At 42.7% G+C, this 22,244-nt stretch overlaps 1 protein-coding gene across 1 annotated transcript in view; it reads right to left on the bottom strand.

The window, feature by feature from the left end:
* RIGI (RNA sensor RIG-I) overlaps positions 1-13,672 on the bottom strand; it is a 38,269-nt gene extending 24,597 nt beyond the window's left edge. Inside the window, exons 1-5 of the mRNA XM_006123090.4 lie at positions 13,393-13,672; positions 8,001-8,129; positions 4,621-4,799; positions 2,123-2,273; positions 180-302 (exon numbers count right to left, since the gene is read on the bottom strand). Coding sequence (XP_006123152.2) covers positions 180-302; positions 2,123-2,273; positions 4,621-4,799; positions 8,001-8,129; positions 13,393-13,498 — 688 coding nt within the window. The 5' untranslated portion in view covers positions 13,499-13,672. The remainder of the gene's footprint in view (positions 1-179; positions 303-2,122; positions 2,274-4,620; positions 4,800-8,000; positions 8,130-13,392) is intronic.
* Positions 13,673-22,244: the final 8,572 nt, after the last annotated feature.

The following is a 22,244-nucleotide window of genomic DNA, read 5'->3' as shown; positions in this document are numbered from 1 at the left end:
ACACTGGACACTTTTAGCAACAAACAGTGATGCTCAACCAGGCAGTAGGAAAATCAATGCAGAAGGCTGTTTCCTAAAATTTTCTTGCAAACCATTTTAAGGACACAACATAGAATTTGGACTTTTACAGGATTGCATAATTTTAAGGTCTACAAGAGTGTTGAGCGGTTAACTATTACCTGAAGGAGAACATGGCCTTTCACTGAAATTGTGAACTTCTGCTTCTTCGGAGTACTGTACATTTATGTCTAAGGTCCTGTTCTGTTCATCCATCATTTCAACATCCATATCTGTATCATTACCTGAACAATATGAAGGCAAGCATCTTAGTCATCTTTTCCATTTTAAATATCATACATTTGACAGGTCAGGAAAAGTAATTCTCCTACAACATAGAATCTTATTGGGGAATCAGTTGTTTGCAGGCAGTGGAGGAGGTCACAGATGACTGTAATGGCCTCTTCTGCTCTTAGTGTCTTTGAAGTAAAACTAATGGTGGTTGCAGGCTGGCCATAAGGTAGACAAATGACTACATGGAGACCTATGGTTTTATAGAAGCACCACACACTCATTAAAGTGCAGCTTGCTCAACTCCTCTTGCCTCTTGTTCTGACTAGTTCTGAGGGCATCCGCTAGATATCCTTGCTCCTCCTATGTTTTGCATTTTGGAACTGTTTTCTCATAGAACTATCAGTCAGCTGTGAATAAAAAACAAACACACAAAAAGCACATCAGAGCTACCTTTCCCTTCTCCTTTGTTAGCCAACAAATCCAGCTCCAAAGAGCAGGCATTAGTTAGCAGTGCCTTCTGTCACCAACTCTTTTAGACTTCGAGAGTTGTGAATGACATCTCCAACATGGATAATTTCTCTTATGTCTAATAGCAATTGGATAAGTTTTAGTTTCGATGTGATAGATTTCATGAAAGACCCTAAAAGCCTTTTTTTTTTTTAAAAAAAAGAGGACTATGAATACAGGTGATGGTAAGGGGACACGCACAGACAAAGTTACACAGACTGGTTACTGTAATATAAAGCTAACTCCAAATTGGAGCCAACCACAGAAATGAAAAAGTTATTTAAAATAGCTAAACATTTACATATTTCCCCCCATTTTTGCTAATTAAAACTATTTCAAGCAAGATCCTTATGTTCTAGGTCAAAGCAAATCAAGAGTAAAAAAATTGAATCTAGATTCATCCGTAACAATCACTTGGCTCAATTATATGGTGCCCATCCTCAACTTTCCCTGGGAAGTATGAAGCAAACTCAGTGGTGACAGTATTTATAGAACACCAAAGAAGTGGGAAAACGAAACACACAAAATGGTGGATTTAGTGGTAGAGGGTGGATTTAGTGGAAAACACCACATTTGGACAAAACAAAAGAAGTTGCTTAATCTCAATGCCAGTAGACACTGCACAAACTCTGATACATAAGATCTTTGCTTTTCTATTGTGTGCACATATATGTAAGGAAAAGGGGATCAGTCCATTATGGATTGTGGAAACCTATACAGATCACTTTCCAAGAGGGACAGCAAAGGAAGGTTTATCAGTTTCTATAAGAGGCACCATCAACTTGACAAATCACATTTGTGTCTGAAATTGTTGTCCCCCTTCAATTACAAACACCACATGAGATCATGATAGATGAATGTACTTGAGGGCATGGAGAGTGGGACAAATGTTTCCGGGTTGTTCACTTTGAGCAGAGTCAATTTGTTCATTTACATTATATAGTTAATTTCTCCTTTGCTAAAAAGAACCTATTATGGAGCAAGAAAAAAACCTTTTAAATGTTCTATATTTCAGGGATTTTTATTACCAAAACACACATTTTTTTAAACTGAGCCATATAAAAATAAAGAAATCCAGCTGATAGTGTCCTTTTAAAGTAATCACATTTTACTGAAGATGATTCAAGTCTGAAAAAACTTAAACAATGATCTTGTAGCACCTTAGAGACTAACCAAAAAATATATAGCTATTCTTTAAGGTGCTACAGGACCATTGTTGTTTTTAAAGGTTTTTTTTTTTAGCTACAGACTAACACAGCTACCCCTCTGTCAGGTAAAACAGCAGAAACTTAACAACAGAATATGATAAGAATTTGCGTATTACCTTCTTTCATATTCCACAGTTTGCTTGCTTCGTCATATCCTGCACGGTCTAGAGCTAGATGAAAGGTTTTGGGCCAATTTTCCTTGTCTGACCTACAAAGGCATTCTATGAGCTTTACTGCACCAGCCATGGGGCCTTTATGTTCTTTAACCTGCATAAAGTACAAACAAAGTTTGTAACTACTTCCAAAATATCAAAATGTATCATTCAAAAGAAAGATATTGTTGAGCCTTCACAGGACAAAACTCTGTAATGTTCTGCATAGCACACAATGGTTCCGATCTTGTAAACAATTGAGTATGTGCATGGCTTTACATTCACAAGGAACCTCACTGAACTCAATTGAACTACTCGCAACCACAGAGTTATGTATGCGTTTCAATTTTGGAAGGATGAAAGTCTATGATAGGTCTCTGTTCCTAGGTTCCACAATTTGTAAAGAGGGGTTACTAATGCTTATCGACGGGGCTCGACAAACTATAGAATCTACTCGCCCATGGCCAGTAGATTTCAGCCACGCACCCTGTTTACCGGCGGCATGCGCATACGCAATGTGGCTCTTGCACATGCGCAGCGCGGGACTGGCGAGCAGCTTTCGCCACCATTTGTCAAGCCCTGCTTATCGATCTTTGTAAAATGTTTTGGAATCATGTGATGAAATGTCTCTTAAAAATATGAAATATTATAAACCCAGGTAAAAGATTTTAAGTTAACTGAATTGGAGTATCTTTCAAAACATACAAAATAAATAATAATACTACAATATTTTATTCAGATTTAAAACAATGCAATAGCTTAGGAAGTTCCTCTTGTCTGGAAGCCAGTAAAATCAGGGATGGAGACCATCTAATTTAGCTGCCTTGTAATGCATCAAGCATACTGATGCTTTAACCACAGATAAACAACAGCATTGCTGCTTACTAATTGATGGCAACATGCCAAAAGAGGTAAAAATCTAGCACCTATCTTTAACCCTCTCAGTAAGAAAAGAATCTAATTGTTGGCTTTAAAAAACAACAAGCAGTCCCGTGGCTACATCTAAACAGAAGCGTTTAGGTACATTTAAACAGAAGCGTTATTTCAGAATAACTAATGTTATTCTACACAGCAAGCCATTATTTCAAAATAATGTCGACTTCTTACTCTGACTCCTGTACCCCTTGTTTCAGGAGGAGTAAGGGAAGTTAAAGGAGTGCTCTTCCTTCAACTTCTTGCTACACAGACAGTGCCAAAAGCCGAATTAAGCTATTTCAACTTCAGCTACACAATTGACGTAGCTGAAATTGCGTGGCTTAATTCGAGTTTTGCCCTGCTGTGTCGACTTGCCTCAGAGAGTAACAGAAGTATATAGTTTTGTGGGCAAAACTCACTTCATTAGATGATTTGGATTTAAAAGCTTCAGATTGAAACCTTCATTTTGCTTTTTTTTTGCCTTTATGGATATGACGCCGAGCAAGCAAAGGTTAAACAACCAGCAGGCCGTCTGACCTGAAAACAATCCTTAAGAATATAATAGTCTATTTCCCCCCCCCCCCCTTTACTCTTCTCCCTCCCTATCCCCGATTTATTTTGAAACTGGACCTTTAATAACTCCATTCCTCTAAAGAAGTGGGTTGTGCCCATGAAAGCTCATGATACCGTCTACATGTTTTGTTAGTCTTTAAGGTGCTGCTAGACTATTCATTGTTTAAGTTTTTCTAGGAAAGCATTGACATGGTAAACCAGGCCATTCCCTATAAATAGTTAGCAAACTCTTGTTTAATAGACTAGAGTCCTTGAAATGTAGGCCTATACTGCTAGAGACTCAAGAAGTTGATTCTAATTGTATTGATCTATGTTTACCTGTATCTTTGCTAGAAGTTTAACAATGTGATATACGTAGCTTGTAGATGCTAAACTTTTGTTCCGGTGTATAAAGTTTTATTACTGTATTCTATTGATTCAGATATCAAAAGGGGATATTACAATTTAGATAGTACTTTTAGTATAACATTACTCTGTTCATGTGATCATGTCTCTTTGAAATGTGTGTCTCCATATTGTAAAAGTACCTGTGAACTGTCTGAATGGTTAATTGCCTTATCTAATGACCGCAACTAGATATGGGTGTATGCCACAGAAACAGATTAGCTTCAAAGCAGCAAGGAACTTTGCCTGCATTACAGTACTTGTGTGTGAGGTGAACTGAAAAATACTGTTTCTTCTGATCCTTTTACAGTGCAAATATGTTATGAAAATAATATAAACTGAGCACTGTACATTTTGTAATTGAAATCAATAGTTTAAGTAAAAGTTACTCTATTGTTTAATGGTGCGATTAAAACAGCAATTAATCATTTTTTTAATTTCACAATTAATCATGGTTCCTTTCTTTAATCGTTTGAACCTCCCTAGTTTCTATATCATACTGACATAGCTGAAGCCCCAGTCAAGACTACACAATTATCACAGAACTGTAAACTCTGCAAATCAAGTTGCAGTTTTGATTTAAGGGATACCTGCTTAATCTCTTGACATTCTCTGTCTATAAGACAAGTGTATACAAGAGGAATTATCTGGTCTGTATCAATTTTTCTCAATGTAGCTTCTATACGTTTCAGCAACTGTCGATGAATCTCCAGGTTTTCAAGTTTTTGGAAATCCCAGTTTTCGATTGCTTCTCTCAGACCAGTGTAACCTTAAAAACAAAAGGGGGTTGGGGAAATTACACCAGCAAACTCCGCTTTTAATTAAAACAGGTATGTAGAGACTGAACAAGATGCTCTTGTCAACAGTGGAGAAACAATGCTTATTTTGGCCCATGACTGGCTAAGAGCCACTGCGTAAACTGCAAACACATTTTGAAAAGGAAACTGGATTCCCTTTACTGCTCCTTTTTGCTTTACATAAAAAGCAAACAAAAACAAACCAGAAAAGGTTCCCTATATTAAAGAGGTTAAGGCTGCTAAGTCAATAAAGACAAGTTAGGAAATTCCAAACTTAATTATGCCTGTGAAACCTTAACTCGGCTGCCTTCTACCTATGCATTATGATACAAAGGGAATGTTTTTCCACAGGACTAGGCCTCATTTGGATCTCAGGATGCTCTCCCATCTCCTATCCTCTCTCACCCCTGGCTCGTGGTCCCTCTCCCATTCAGCTTCTGTTATCACCCCTCTCTCCTCCCTGTTCCTATCTGCTTCCCCATCTTGTGCCCTCCCCGTATCTCTTCTCTCTCCCTGCCACCATTTCTCACTTCTCTCCATTCACATCAAGCTGCTCTCTTTTCCCCCTCCAATTGCCAGTGGACCAGCACCACTGGTTCTGGAGCTCAGTGCTGCAACTGATCCTGGGGGTAAAGGAGGGGTAGTTGTGGGGAAAGTCTTCAGTCTGTGTCCCTCTGGGATAAACCATGCTCAACTGCTGCATGGGCTATGGTCACAGAGACCAGTCAGAGAAAACATGCTTAGCACAGACTGAATGTTCAGAGAACTGGGCTGTCAAATTATAACAACTGAACATGTGCAAATCCATTTTTCTGAGGCTGTGTCCAAATTTGGGAGCTTTTTTCTGGGAACAGCCAAAGGCCAACTGCTGGCACAAGCCAGATCCCCTGCCAAACTTCAAGTCCCCATTACAAAGCATGGATGTGTGAACCTTGGCTACATCCTCTACTCACCTCTTCTTGAGCCTAAACATCTCCTGTCTTTCCAGTCTCTCCTCTTATGGAAGTCTCCCTTGGTCTCAAATCACTTAGAGCAGAAATAAAAGTGGCCCAGAAACTATCACTCTCTTAAAATGGATTGACAAGATCCAAACACATTGTTACAAGTAATGGTGTACCACTGATTTGTACAACGGCAACATAAGATTTTTAATACTTTGTACAGATGGGCTATGGAATAGTCTCCCAAGGGAAAGGGTAGAAGCCTCATTGCCTGCAACTGCTTAAATCAGAATGTTTACATACACAACACAGGTAACAACGCATTTAGATCATCTAGTGCATGGGTTCCCAAATTGGGGGGCGTGAAGAAATTCAAGGGGGGGGCATGAGGCAACCCAGGCCCCTCCCCCCCAGGTTTTCCTGCTATTTTTGTTTCTCAGCCCCAGTCAGTTCCTTTTTTTGTTTTGTTTACTCAAGTTTTGCTGCTATTTTGGGGAGGGGGAAGCAATGAGGGTTTCTCAAAAATCAAAAAAGGGGGCGTGATGCCAAAAAGTTTGGGAACCACTGGGGCCTTTTCAATCTCTAACGTGTATGAAAGAGTCCTCCAGCAAAAGTCAAAGTGCACTATAGTCACCTGTATATATCATACAGAAGTCATGAAGGATATACTTAGTTTTTGGCAGTTCATTCTTAGGACAAGTCTACACTAGCGGGCAATGTCTAACTAAGGTACACAACTCCAGCTACGTGAATAGCATTGCTGGAGTCGATGTATCTCTTAGATCGAATTCCCACAGCATCTCCACTGCGTGGGGGGGAAAGGATAGAGGGGTTGATGAAAGTACCGGAGTCAACAAGAGTTCAATCAGCAGTTGATTTAGCAGGTCTTTGCTAGACCCGCTAAATCAACCCCCAGGAGATCGATCCCCACAGCACCAAAATCTCCCAGTAAATGTAGATAAAACAGCTTAGTAGCCTATGCAAATACCTGAACTAGATTCATGCCAGCTTAATTACATTCTAGGTGATATTGCTGTGCTTAAAAGAAGCACACAGGATTTTTTTCAGGGGGACCAGGCAACACACTGAATTTAAATCAAACAGGACAATTGCATTGTATTTTATCAATTAATCAAGAGTTACATGCCATTAAGATCAGAGGAGCTCTCCTTTGTCAGATCAGAGGGTTTTAAATACTACTTGCTAAGCAAACCCCTGGTGCGCGCGCGCGCGCACACACACACACACACACACACACACACAAAAGCTGTTGGTTAGGTCACAGCATTTAGGAACAATCTGAACACAATCCTCAAGGCATGGACCCATTATTTATCTGGTACAAACTCAGCCATTACATAGCATTGTATACACTTCAGTGCTAGGCAAATAAAATACAATGCTGATAAATGAAGTGTGTGACATTTAAATTGTTAGTTTATGTTTTTAAAAATAACATTACGCCTTATAATAAGTCCATCAAAGGGAGAAGTGAAATGTCTATATACTCTGCACCTCACCATTGAAGCATTGTGTTTACTTTGAAAAAGGACTAATGATGGCATCTTCAGGTCCCTGTTCATTATGTGTCTGAATCCTGGATGAATTTCCTCAGTTCACAAGTATAAAGATTGATTTTTCCTACTTCAAATACTTGAAAACGGCCTGAAAAATCAAGTCCAAATCAAATTGCCCATGTCCTCATAATATTACTTCTTGCTTTGAGCTGCACAGTTAAAAATGTTAGCTTTTAATTGTCAGCAAGTAGGCTTCCAACAAATCACAGCTGTCAGAGTTACTATCTTAGGCTGTCTGGAGACCTCACTGCATCAGTTAAATGGTTCACAATTTGCATGTTTTCTTTGAAACCCAATGTTTGTCTGCATTTTGTTTTGTTTTGCTAGCTGACTAAGTTAATGAAAGCTAAGATTTTGGGACACAAGAGGGTGCACGCACGCACACGCACGCACACACACACACACCCCTCATACCAAGCTGCCATGAGCCAGCCCAGTTTAATCACGGCTCTTAATCCTTTAGCCTAACTTGCCCATTCTGCTTAAAGTAGAAACACATTAGTGGAGAAGCTTGCACTGCTACAACTTGAACTAAAGAACTAACAGGAATTCATTTGCCAGGTCAGCAAATTCACACACGAAATGAAAAAGCAGCAGCGGGAGAGAGGCGAGAGGAAAAAAATCAACCTTTTCAGCTTTCCAAGGGAAAACAAACCTGCTTCATGCAGTGCATCTAGAAATCCACGAAACCATCCTTCTGATTCAAGCTGCAGTAAGGAGTCAACAAAGAATTGTGCAGCAGCGGTAAGCCCCTTCTGCTCGATCTGAATTCTCTCGCTGACATCTAGAATGAAATTAGATGGGAATGTGTTAAAATTGTAGTTCTGGCAGGAAGACAGCAGCAGGGACTGCAACTGGTACACAGTGCTGTAGGCTCTAAAATATTTACTGGGCATGTTTACACTGCACTTCCAGAGACAAGGAGAGGAAGCATAGACTCCTTTATGAGTGGGAAACAATCTCTACAGATCCTCATCTTAAACTCAAATTTAGACTGCAAATTCTTGGCTGAAATTAAGAAAGCTGACAAGACAATTTGATCTCCAGTCTCACGGCTCTTGGGGAATCCAAGACAGTCATTGTTACCCCCCTGCTTCCAGCAAGAGGGAGTCTGTCTTGAGGTAATGGTGTCAGCTCCCCATTACCACCAGCCTTCCAACGCCCACTCTTCTTTTCATCGTGCTGGTTATAGATAAATAAATTCACCCCAATCCCCGAGACTCTTTGAATCATTTCCATATGATATCCAGCCCCTGACATGGTCTATTCCTAGAAATCCCAGATTATCTGTCCCCAAGGCACATTGAACTGTAAATTTTCAATTTAAACTGCTGCTTCTACAAGAGATACGGCTCTTAAGTACTTAAATTTATACTTGTTGTATTACATGAGTAGGGTTGCCAGGTGTCCGCTTTTGAATTGGACATTCCAGTATTTGAGCTCTCTGTTCAGGAAACAAACTGAGAAAATATGAATGAGAAAATATAAATGTCCAGTATTTTCTAAATAAGATGTAATGTAGATTGTGATGTAATATCAAGTGTGTCTGGTATTTTTGTTGAAACCATCGGGCTACCCTATGTAACACGAGTAAAGGTTTCTTGGGTTATGATGATAGAAAAAAATAATAAAATTTTAATATGAGTTTACCCTTATCATTAGCATCTTTCCCATCTGATAAATACCCCTACACCCCAATATCTTCCACAATTCAGTCTGTTGCAAAACCAGCTGGCTTCTCAAAAACCAGGCTCCAAACTTTCATGAAGTCACCTTTGTGTTCCACTCAAGTTTTTCCTTGGTAAACGGACCTAGAGTGCATCTCCCTTCACTGTACTGTAATAGCTTTTGTTTCTTTTCACAGAGGGTGAATCCCTGTTTTGTTATAATGTTGCCTGTCTACCTTTTATTGGTTTCAATTGTTTGCATTTGCCTCTGACTGTTTCCCAATCAAAGGGTATGTCTACACTGGCAAGTTTCTGCACAGCAAGTTATACCTCTCTCATTAAAGCGCAGGAATTAAACTGCTGTCACCACTGTGCTCTTTGTGATGGTGGGCTGCACCCACGTTAACAGCTCTTGCAAAGGTAGTGCATCGTGGTAGCTATCCTACTGTGCAACTGGCTGCAGGGGGCTCTGGGAAGGGTTTGGAAGGCCATGTGGGGCAGACAGTGTCACGAGGCAGGTTTTCCTGAGAGGCTGTAGCTAAGTGGATGGAAGAACGGTCCCACTGACCTAATGCTGTTCATGCAGTGATTTAGATCCACTACACTACAACACTCAGGGGTGTGGAGTTTCACAATCCTGAGTGACATCTTTATGCCAACATAATTTTCTAGTGTTGACCAGGCCTTATTATTGCACAAGGCTAAACAACCAAGCCTTGCACTGCCAGCTAAAAAGTGAAGGGTGACAATTCATCTCGTGTTAACAGGACACCACCAACACACATCATGGCTATTTTCTACTCCGTGTCCATAAAGCATACTTTCGATATACATATATTATTCCTTAAATACTAGCTGACTATACATCTCAAAGACCATGTATTTTGCAAATTAGGAGCTTTCTCTGACTACCTTACTTGTTACTCTTTACAGCTAAATACATGTGTTCCATGTAGTGAGTTTGTCAGGTCTGAAGTGCAAGCCATGCATTCACTTGATTTCTAAGGTGCCTACCGAGGAGTCTGGAGGTGTGCCTAACATAGTGAATACAAGCAGAGAGAGGGTAAGTTTAGAAGATAGGATACACAAAGAACAAGTTAAAAATCACTTAGGAAAGTTAGATGTCAGCAAGTCACCAGGTCCTGATGAAATGCATCCCAGGATACTCAAGGAGCTGATAGAGGAGGTATCTGAGCCTTTAGCTATGATCTTTGAAAAATCATGACAGACAGGGGAGATTCCAGAAGACTGGAAAAGGGCAAATATTGTGCCCATCTATAAAAAGGGGAATAAGAACAACCCAGGAAACTACAGACCAGTCAGTTTAACGTCTGTCCCAGGGAACATAATGGAGCAGGTAATTAAGGAAATCATATGCAAACACTTGGAAGGTAATAAAGTGATAGGGAATAGCCAGCATGGGTTTGTGAAGAACAAGTCATGACAAACTAATCTGATAGCTTTCTTTGATAGGATAACGAGCCTTGTGGATAAGGGAGAAGCGATGGATGTCATATACCTAGACTTTAGTAAGGCATTTGATACGGTCTCGCATGATATTCTTATTGATAAACTTGGCAAATATAACTTAGACAGGGCCACGATAAGGTGGGTGCATAATTGGCTGCATAACCGTAGTCAGAGAGTTGTTGTTAACGGTGCTAAATCCTGCTGGAAAGGGATAACAAGTGGAGTTCCGCAAGGGTCTGTTTTGGGACCCGTACTGTTCAATATCTTCATCAATGATGTAGATATTGGGATAGAGAGTACACTTATTAAGTTTGCAGATGATACCAAATTGGGTGGGGTTGCAACTTCCTTGGAGGATAGGGACATAATTCAAAATGACCTTAGCAAGTTAGAGAAATGGTCAGAGGTAAACAGGATGAGGTTTAATAAAGAGAAATGCAAAGTGCTCCACTTAGGAAGGAACAATCAGTTCCATACATACAAGATGGGAAGCGACTGTCTAGGAAGGAGCATGGCGGAAAGGGATCTAGGGGTCATAGTGGACCACAAGTTGAATATGAGTCAGCAGTGTGATGCTGTTGCAAAAAAAGCAAATATGATTCTAGGTTTATCAACAGGTGTGTTGTAAGCAAAACTCGTGAAGTCATTCTGCCGCTCTACTCTGCACTAGTTAGGCCTCAGCTGGAGTACTGTGTCCAGTTCTGGGCGCCACATTTCAAGAAAGATGTGGAGAAATTGGAAAGGGTACAGAGAAGAGTGACAAGAATGATTAAAGGTCTAGAGAACATGACCTATGAAGCCAGGCTTCATGAACTGGGCTTGTTTAGTTTGGAAAAAAGAAGATTAAGGGGGGACATGATAGCGGTTTTCAAATATCTAAAAGGGTGTCACAAGGAGGAAGGAGAAAATTTGTTCCTCTTGGTTACTGAGGACAGGACAAGGAGTAATGGGCTTAAAGTGCAGCAGGGGAGGTTTAGATTGGACATTAGGAAAAAATTCCTAACTGTCAGGGTGGTCAAATATTGGAATAAATTGCCAAGGGAGGTGGTGGAATCTCCCTCTCTGGAGATATTTAAGAACAGGTTAGATAGACATCTGTCAGGGATGGTGTAGACGGAGCTTGGTCCTGCCTTGAGGGTGGGGGGGCTGGACTCGATGACCTCTCGAGGTCCCTTCCAGTCCTATGATTCTACCCTATTTCAAGCCATTAGACTCAGGCTTTCCAATTAATCCAAAGCTGTGTTTTGAGAGGAGTACCATAATAACTCATTCACAGCCATCATCCACCGAGGGCTGTGCGCCGCGGCTAATAGAGGCAGTAGTCCTTACTGCAGGGGTGAGCAAAAGGGCTTCCAAAGGCTGGATGTGGCCTGCCAAGTGGGTTGATCCAGCCAGCAGAGGCCCTGCCGCTCCCCCACCCCCAAGCCCTGATTGCAGGCTCCTCTAGCCCCCCAGGCCAAAGTTTCCTCCACCCTGTGAGGAGCACAAGTGCCACACGCTCCTGGCAGAGCAGGAGGAGGCTTTGTGTGCTCCCCTGTCCCCAGGTCCTGATTGGGCTGGGGTGGGAGAGCATGGGAAGTCTCCTCCCACCTCCAGAGGCATGGGTGCTTAGTGGGAAGGGAGGCAAAGGCGTTCCCACACCCCAGACCAATCATGGTCTGGGGGTGGGGAAGCCTGGAAGCATCCTGGACCCACCCCTTAAAGTGTGGCTGGGGGCCATTTCAAAAAATTTTAAAATTATTGCCCACCCCTGCCTTAATGCATGGATCTTCCATTGTCATCTATTTGCATTGCAGTAGGACACTGGAGCACAACGGACCCTTTGTGCTAGGAGCTGTATAAACAGAGAACACAAAGGTAGTCCCTGTCCCAAGAGCAGGAAGGCTAGCACTTTAAAGAGGACACAACTCATACATCCGGCAGCAATGACTGTTCATTTCCCCAGACATATAATGCCAGGTACAGACAAAGCATCAAAGCAACTAAATATAAAAAGACTCAGCACAGCACAAGTACATCATATACCTACACGGTTCAACATTTTCACAGTAGAAACTGCCTCTTCCTTTCATTCCACTCACTATATGCATTAAGCTACCAGCCATTTAACAAGGGAAATAGTATTTTTTTTCCACCTCCTGCCTGCTTTCTCCATTTAAATCCTAGACCTAAGGACAGTACTGCACAGAATTAAAGCCCTGACCCTGAGTCCATGTCAAAGCTCCTATTAACCTCAGCAATGGGTGCTGAGGAAAACTAAAATTATTTTGTAATTCAGAGGAAGGAGGAAGGAGAAAATTTGTTCCTCTTGGTTACTGAGGTCAGGACAAGGAGTAATGGGCTTAAAGTGCAGCAGGGGAGGTTTAGATTGGACATTAGGAAAAAATTCCTAACTGTCAGGGTGGTCAAATATTGGAATAAATTGCCAAGGGAGGTGGTGGAATCTCCCTCTCTGGAGATATTTAAGAACAGGTTAGATAGACATCTGTCAGGGATGGTGTAGACGGAGCTTGGTCCTGCCTTGAGGGCGGGGGGCTGGACTCGATGACCTCTCGAGGTCCCTTCCAGTCCTATGATTCTATGATTCTATGGTTAGGAGCAGTGAGTCGCAGGATACAGTTGCCTTTACAGGTTAAAGGGGCCCTGCTGACTCTTGCTGTATTCTGGCCCCCAATCTATTTTTAAGCCAACATTCAATAGCAATAGCTTGATTTCATGGGATGTAATTAAAGAGGAATGGGCAAGAGGGGAAAACAAGTAATGAGCAGGGAGAAGAGACAACAAAAAACTCCCACTACGTGGCAAACCAGGAAGGGAACATTCGTGAGAGGGGGAGATGGAGGGCGAGGGGTATCCTGGCCAGAGCAGCCCCCCTCTCGGCCCCCAGTGCAAGCCCAGCCAGCATCTCACCGTCGGGGAGCCATTCCTTCATGTTGCCCACCACATAGGCAGGATTCAGCGTCTTCTCAATGTACTGCCTGTAGCACTGCAGGTTGGCTTTCTGCTCCGCAGTCATCTGCGCTCCAGCGTGTGGATCCGCGCTGGCGCAACTAGTTCCCAGGTGCCCTGTGTCCCCCTTGCACTGGCTCCTCGCTTGCAGCGGAGAGAAAACAACTGCTGGCCCCTGCGCTCCACTTCAGCAGCGAGACACAGGCGGACAGGGAAGACCAACTCCCCCCCGACGCATGCTCACAGCTCTTCCCCGGCGCAGACTGACTGAAAATCAGCTGACTCAGACGGCGGAGGAAAAGTGAGAGCCGCCGGTTTGGGAGGAGAAAGGAAACTTAGCGGAGCCACAGAAAGGAAACCGAAACCTAGCACCAGAGCCCGGGCAGGAGGTGTGCAGAGGCAAGGCGCAAAGATGCGACCAATCAAGTATCAGGAAAATCATCTCCGGAGGTCAGCAGCAGATGCAGCAAAGCATAGCACGGCCGCTAAGGATACCGCTGTATTTTGAAGTCTCAGGTGCAAAATCATGAATTTCAGAAGACGTTAAAATCATTTCCAAACAGAGTTCACACCACAAAACGTCAAGTACATGGAGCTGCTATGTCCCAATTTCAGGACAGGAAGTTAGATTCTGTCGAGAATTCCAGTGATGCCACGAATTTAGAAGGGACATTAGACTGTAGTAGGCCATATTGATCCAATAAATCACTAAAGCCCAGAATTATCGAGATTCAAAAAGGAGACCTCGATAAGACGATCCAGCACTGTTGTAACTAAGGTGAAGAAGTTTTGTGAGGGATATTAAACTTCATGCTTCTTGATTTAAACCAATCAGAGCTAATGTGGGAAGGGCAGATTATCACATATAATGCTTACTGCAAATCTGCCTTCCTCTACAGCAGTGGTTCTCAAACTTTTTGGGTTCCGGAGCCCTTTACATGAGTAAAAATTTATGTGGAGCCCTAGCGGTCCACTGATTGTATGTGTTGTACCTATCGATGTTTCCAATTTGTCAACCACGTGGAGCCCTTGGGGTTCCACAGAGCACAGTTTGAGAAACACTGCTCTACAGCATCTGAGATAGGATACTTAACTAGCGGGACCTAATAACTTCCTGAGTTTGTGGTCCTAAATCCAGACAGAATGAACCTTTCAAATTCAACAAGACTGCAAACTCCTTTATGGACCTTCATGTTCCTCCCACCAAATGGAAACAATCAAAAAGGCAGAGTAGTCAACACAAGAAAACTCAGAACCAAAGCAGGTCCTTCTATCTCTACTCATCCACAGATTCTTACATCAGGAATGTATATAGGCCAGCTCATAATTTATTTATTTTATTTATTTATTTAAATATTTTTACCCCGCCTTTCTATTTAACATATTCAAGGTGGCTTACAAGAACAAACAAAAAATACAAATACATATACAAATTTAAAATAGGAGACCTCAGAGGGGCATAACCAGCTAAAAACATATAGAGGGGAGGAACACGCACATACATTCTCAAACATTAATAAAAGCATGAGTAAAGAGGGTGGCTTTAGCCTGACCCCGGTACAACGCTAGCGTTGGTGCCATATGAATATCCCGAGGAAGAGAATTCCACAGCCTGAGAACAAAAGCTGAGAATGCCCTGTTCCGCATAGATGTCAATCTTATCTCCACCAGTGGGGGAACACGAAGCAAAGCCTCCCCAGCTGACCTCAATCCCCGGGCAGGTTCATATGGGAGAAGACGGTCCTTCAGATACCCTGGACCCAACTCATTTAAGGTCATAACTAAAATCTTAAATTGTGCCCGGAAACATACTGGAAGCCAGTGCAGCTGCCAAAGCACTAGCATAACGTGCTCCGTATAATTAGTGTTGGTTAAAACTCGAGCAGACGCATTCTGGACCAGCTGAAGTTTCTGAAGGCTCTTTAGAGGCATTTCTACATAAAGTGCACTACAGTAATCCAGTCGGGATGTAACAAGAGCATGGATCACTGTGGCCAAGTCATGTTTGTTCAGTAAGGGTCGCAGCTGGCGGATTAAACGAAGTTGCCCAAAAGCACTCCTGGCCACCGAAGAAATCTGATTTTCAAATGTTAAAAAAAGGTACAGGAGGACTCCCAAGCTGCAGGGGAGAGTAACCCCGTCTAGAACAGGTGCCATGCCACATTCACGCACTGATGGCCTCCTGATCCACAGGACCTCAGTCTTATCTGGGTTCAACTTCAGTTTATTTGACTTCATCCAAACCATCACTGCCTCCAGACACCGATTTAAATCAGTCATTGCCACACCTGGTTCTAATGTCACAGGGAAATAGAGTTGGGTATCATCTGCATATTGATGGCACCATCCTCCAAAATTCCTTATGACCTCTCCCAGCAGCTTCATGTAGATATTAAACAGCATAGGGGCCAAGATGGAACCTTGTGGGACCCTGTAGCACAACCGCCATGGGGTCGAATAGCAGCCCGCTAGCTCCACCTTCTGAAAGCATCCTGACAGGTAGAACCGGAACCATTGCAAAACAGTGCCTCCAATACCCAACTCCGCCAGGCATCCCAGAAGGATATCATGGTCAATGGTATCAAAAGCTGCTGAGAGGTCTAGGAGAATCAACAGGGATGTACTCCCCTTGTCTATCTCCTGGCATAAATCGTCTACCAGGGCCATCAAGGCTGTTTCAGTTTCAAAACCAAGCCTAAAGCCAGACTGAAATGGATCTAAATAGTCTGTTTCTTCTAAGAAAGCTTGGAGTTGCAACGCCACCGCCCTCTCGAGTACCTTGCCCAAGAAGGGAAAATTAGCAATTGTGCCTTATCTGATCTGTCTTGTGGTAATAGTGCCTTCAGGTAACTCTGACCATTGTAACACATAGTACTTGGTAGATTAAGGTGTTTGAAATCCATCATAGAGAAGATTATTTTACTATGAGGCTTCCTTCTTTCTTCCCCCAGCTTTGCAGGTGAGTAGCACTGGAAGAATCTGATAAAGGCTGCTGGCAGCAGTTGAAAGCAGAATCACAGCAGGGCTTGTTAACTAGAGGCTACTAAAGCAAGATTTAAAAAAATAGTTGAAGAGTTGAGACTGTGGAAGGGACATGGTGAAGCTGCTCCCCTCAGCACCGAAATTATATGCATGCACACACAAAAACCATTTTTTTTGCATTTCAATAGCATTAGAGGATCTGAGCATATTTTCTGAACCTTGTGTTTGAACAGGCAGCCCTGAAGCTAGGAACCTACAAAGGTGGGAAATTGGGAACAGAACCTGAGTTCCAACTTCCAGTCCTTCACTCCAATACCATCCTTCTTCCAAAAGGAAGTGGTTAGGCCCTGCCTGTAACATGCTAAAAAAGCCTTTTGGAGACCAGAATGTGCACATGGATAAGCATCACCAAGAACTTGGTCAGGTTGCCCAGGCAACTTTAATCGGGCTCTCTTGTACATCCTGTGTCTTAATCAGACAGAGGAAAAGATAATGTGGTCATGCAATTAAGGAGTATCATAATGTACCATCCCAAGAGGAATAAGTTAGAATGTCTAATACAGTAGAACTTCAGAATTACTAACACCAAAGTTATGAACTAACCAAACACACGTCATTTGGAACGAGAAATACACAATCAGGTAGCAGCATAGATCACAATAACCAAAACACCTATGGCTGTCAATTTATTCAACTCACACAATTAACTCAAAATTAATCACAATTAATTGCAGTTTTAATCACAATATTAAAAATAAAATATCAATTGGAATGTATTTTTGATTGTTTCCTACATTTTAAAATGCATTGTTTTGCAAATATTTGCACTGTAAAAAATTACAGTATTTTTCAATTCACTTCACACAAGTACTACACTGCAATGTATTGTGAAAGTGCAATGAAGAAGTCCAACTTTTTTTTCCAGCCAATCACTTAGAGAAACAAGTTTGACTACGTTTATGGGAAATAATGCTGCCCACTTATTTACAATGTCACCTGAAAGTGAGAATAGGCATTCACATGGCATTCTTGTAGCTGGCATTGCAAGGTAATTTACTAGGGATGTTAAATTTCGATTAAATACTAATCGAATAGTTGACAGGATTTTCATCGACTAATCAAATAGCCGATGAAAATCCTGTCAAGAACTACCGTGTTCTGCCTTTGAAACATACAAACCTACTGAGGCACTTGTGTATTTCAAAGAGGAAGTGAAGCATGGCGTCTGGGGCCAGCGGGGGACTGAGTCCGCCACTGACTGAGGGCTCCATGGGGGTGCTTCTGCTTTGAAATGTACAAGAGCCCCAGCAGCGAATCCTGTGCATTTCAAAGCGGAAGCACCACATGGAGCGTGGGGCCAGTAGGGGACTCTGAGTACATTTCAAAGTTGGCTGCAACTGCACCCCTGCTTCCTCCTACAGAGCTGGAGGGAACCGGCTTTTAAGCCCGCTCTCTCCAGCACCCCTTTCTCTCCTCCGCCCCGCCCCGCCCCCTTGCTGTCTCTATGATAAAGATAGCAAGGGGGAGGGTTTTTGCTTAACGGATAGTCAATGAGTCACTTACATCCCTAGTATTTACCTGCCAGATATGCTAAAGTTTACTTTGCCTCTTCATGCTTTGGCCACCATTCTACCAGACGTGCTTCCATGCTGATGATGCTCTTAAAAAAATGTATTAATTGAGACTGAATTCTTTGGGAAAGTGAGAAGAACTGTACATTTCCTGCTCTGTTTTACCCACTTTCTGCCACACATTTCACTTTATAGCAGTCTTGGATGATGACCCAGTGCAGGTTCATTTTAAGAATGCTTTCACTACAGATTTGACAACATTCAAAGAGGGCACCAAGGTGAAATTTGTCAAGATATCTACAGCACTCGACCCAAAGTCTAAGAATCTGGTGTGCCTTCCAAAATTTTAGAGGGAGGAATTGTGGAAGATTCCTTGAGAAGTCTTAAAAGAACACTCCCATGTCGAAACTGCAAAACCTAAACCATCAGAAAAGAAAAAATCAACATCTTGCTCATGATTTAACTCGGAAGATTAAAAGGAACATGTGTTGGCCTGCAGAGCTTTGGACCGTCCGTTATCAAGCAGAACTAGTCATCAGCATGGATGCATGTCCTCTAGAACGGTGGTTGAAACACGAAGGGGCAGATGAACCTCTACTGCATTTGGCATGTAAATATTTTGTGACACCTGCTATAACAGTACTATGAGAACACCTGGTCTCACTTTCAGGTGAAATTCTAAACAAGAAGTGGGCAGCATTACCTCCTGAAAATATAAACAAACTTCTGTGTACAGAACTGGCTGAACAAGAAGGGCTGTAAAGTTTTACATATCTTTATTTTTGAATTCAGGTTTTTTTGTACATAATTCTGTGTTTGTAAATTCATCTTTCATGATAAAGAGATTGCACTATAGTACTTGTAATGGGGGGGATTTAAATTCTTTTGTTTTTTACAGTGTGAATATTTGTAATAAAATATAGTGAGTATACTTTATTCTGTTGTAATTTAAATGAATATTTGAAAATGTAGAAAACATTCAAATATTGAAATAAATGGTATTCGATTATAGTTCAACGGTTCAATTAATGGCATGATGTTTTAAATCCCCTGAAGCCCTGAAACAAAAAGAAATATGGTGTTAAACTACTAAAAAAAAATAAAGGGAATGCAGCACATTGTTCTGCATAGTAAAGTTTCAAAGCTGTATTAAATCAATGTTCAGTGTAAGCTTCGGAATGTTAATAACTGAAAAAATAGTGTTTTTCTTTCAGGAGTTATAAACAACCTCCAGTCCTGAGGGTTTGTACCTCTGAGGTTTCCCTGTACAGTCAAAGTTGTACAATAAACTTTTGTGTAGAAGAGTCCTGAATAAATACATTTGGAGTGCTATAGTCCCTCTTGGCTGCATTACATACCACTATGACCCAAACCACGAATATAAGGAGGCATGTGCTATTTCCTTAAAGCCAGACAGCAGCTTGTAGATGTTCTGAGAAGATACCTTATAGTGAAGGAAATACAGAAGCTTTTAGGAATAAGTTTTCCTTATTCTATTAAAGCTGATGGTTTAACATCAAAAGATATACCAGCTGCAATTCATCAGTATTGCCACATTATTCTACACGCATTGTAAAAGCCAAGTGACTGGTTCATTTGTAACTGTCATATCCCAGGTATAAACATACTGATTTTCATTTGCCATTGAATAGAGGGAAATTCAAGATGAAGTGAAAATGAACTTTGCAGTAATGAATGTTCATAAAAATTAAAAAACAGAACAATCTATACGAGATAGAAACCTATACCAGGTAAAATTATTGGTTCTCTCATAGCAGCTCAAGATAGTGCTCAAATTCTCCTTAGATTTACATCAACTACTGTCATAAGGAGAAATAACCATAAATCACTCATGGGTGACACAGGCCAATGAGAAAGTTACTACTACATTCAATTAGTCTCTTCATGTCCAAGGCTAATTTACATTCAGCATGGGAATCACAAGCAATTAAATATTAAGACTCCGGAACTCTGAAATATATATAGCTTGTATCTTAATCAGAGATACTGGCAACTAGCTTTAAGGTACAAACTTTAATCTCGGGTTAGGGAACCACTGTTTTACTAATCCAAATTTGAAGAGTCTGTTTTCAAAGACTTAAAATGCTTTTTAAGACATGTATGAAACCAACCACTGCCCGCGAAACAGAAAAGAACGGTTACTTATCTTGTAACTGATTCTTCGAGATGTGTTGCTCATGTCCATTCCAATTAGATGTGTACGTGCAGCGTGCATGTGCCGTCAGAAGCTTTTCCCTCAGCAGTACCTTTAGGGCCAGCAGGGAGCCCCCTGGAGTGGCGCTGGTATATCGGCCCATATATACCCCTGCTGGCCCCCTCACCCACTCAGTTCCTTCTTACCGGAATACTTCGAAGAGAGGGCAGCAGGTGGGGATTTGGAATGGACACGAGCAACACATCTCGAAGAAATCACAGTTATGAGGTAAGTAACCATTCTTTCTTCGAGTAATTGCTCATGTGCATTCCAATTAGGTGGCTCCAAAGCAGAACCTATAGAGGAGGACCGGATGTTGAAGCTAGAGGAGTGGAGGACTGCCCTGCCCAGGGCAGTGTCTTCCCTGACTTGATGCGTTAGTGCATAGTAATTGGAAAGGTACAGACAGAGGACCATGTAGCAACTCTGCAGATGTCCAAGATGGGAACCTGTGCCATGAAAGAAGTGGAGGCTGCCACGGCTCTTGTGGAGTGTGCTCTAAGGGGTGGGGCCAGTGCCCCCGCCAGGGCATAGCACTTCTTGATGCAAGTGGTTATCCAGGAGGAGATCTGCTGGGAGGACACGGGTTGGTCCCTCGCCCTTTCAGCAATGGCCACAAAGAGTTGCAGTGACTTCCTGAATGGTTTTGTCCTGTCTAAATAAAAAGGACAATGCCCTACGCACATCTAAAGTGGGTAAAGCCTGTTCTCTCTCAGATGTGTGTGGCTTGAGGGTAAAAGACTGTCAGGAAAATATCCCGGGAGGTGTGGAAAAGACAGAAAACCTGGATGGGGGCAGAGCCTAACCCTGGTCTTTGAAAAATATTGTGTAGGGGGGATTTGACGTAAGTGCCCTGAGTTCAGATACTCGCCTGGCAGAAGTGACTGTCACCAGGAGACACACCTTATAAGATAGGTATAGGAGAGAACACGTCGCTAACGGTTTGAACGGGGGTCCCATAAGTTTGGAAAGGACCAGGTTTAGGTCCCACTGAGGGATGGGCTGGCAGACATGTGGGTAGAGCCTGTCCAACTCTTTCAGAAACCTGTTGACCATCGGGTTAGCAAACAGGGTTTTCCTCCCTTTCCCCGGGTGGAAGGTGAGATGGCTGCCAAGTGAACCTTGATGGAGGAGGAAGAGAGGTCCTGAAGCCTGAGATCCAACAGGTAATCCAGGATCATGGAGCTTGTAGCCCGCCTTGGGTGCACCCCCTTCTGGGAAGCCCAGATGCAGAACCACTTAGCAAAGGTACGTGGTCCTAGTGGAGGGCTTCCTGATAATCAGCAGGACCTCCTGAACCCGTTCTGATCACTGAAGCTCCTCAGCCCTCAACCACAGAGCTTCCATGCTGTCAACTGCAGCGAGTGCAGGTCCGGGTGGCGGAGCCTGACCGAGTCCTGAGATATCAGGTCTGGAAGCGGCAGGAGGGTTATTAGTCTCTCACATGACAGGTTGAGAACCAGTGTTGCCTGGGCTATTCTGGGGCGATTAGCATCAGGGATGCCTTGAATTCCCGCACTCTGAGGAGGACCCTGTGAATTAGCAGGAGATAAGAGGCCATGGTGGATATTTGCCCCGATGCAGAGGTCCCGCAGGTGAATCACTTCCAAGCACAGGCGAGGAGAACAAGCCCCACCCTGCTTGTTTATATACACCACCACTGTTGTGTTGTCTGACAGGATAAGGACAGACTTGTCCCTGAGGTGGGGAAAGAAAAAAAATCACAAGCCAGTCAGACTGCCCGGAGCTCTCTGATGTTGATATGCAGGGAGCTCTCTTCCGCAGACCATATACCTTGCATGTAGATCTCCTAAATGGGCTCCCCAGCTAGTGTCTGACGCGTCCGTGACAAGGCGAGTGGATGGCACTGGTCTGGAAAATGGGACCTCCACGAAGACCTCCACCTGATGGGTCCACCAATCCGATGAGACAAGGACGGATGCAGGAACCGTCACCGCTCCGTCCCAACAGTGGACGGCCGCGATAGCCACATCTGTAGCGGGCACATGCACAGTCTGGCATGCTGCACTACATGAGTGCAGGCG

The sequence above is a fragment of the Pelodiscus sinensis genome, chromosome 6 (assembly GCF_049634645.1).
Source record: "Pelodiscus sinensis isolate JC-2024 chromosome 6, ASM4963464v1, whole genome shotgun sequence".
Lineage (NCBI taxonomy): Eukaryota > Metazoa > Chordata > Testudines > Trionychidae > Pelodiscus > Pelodiscus sinensis.
Note: the sequence above shows the minus strand (reverse complement) of the source record. Positions and strands in the feature narration are given on the sequence as shown.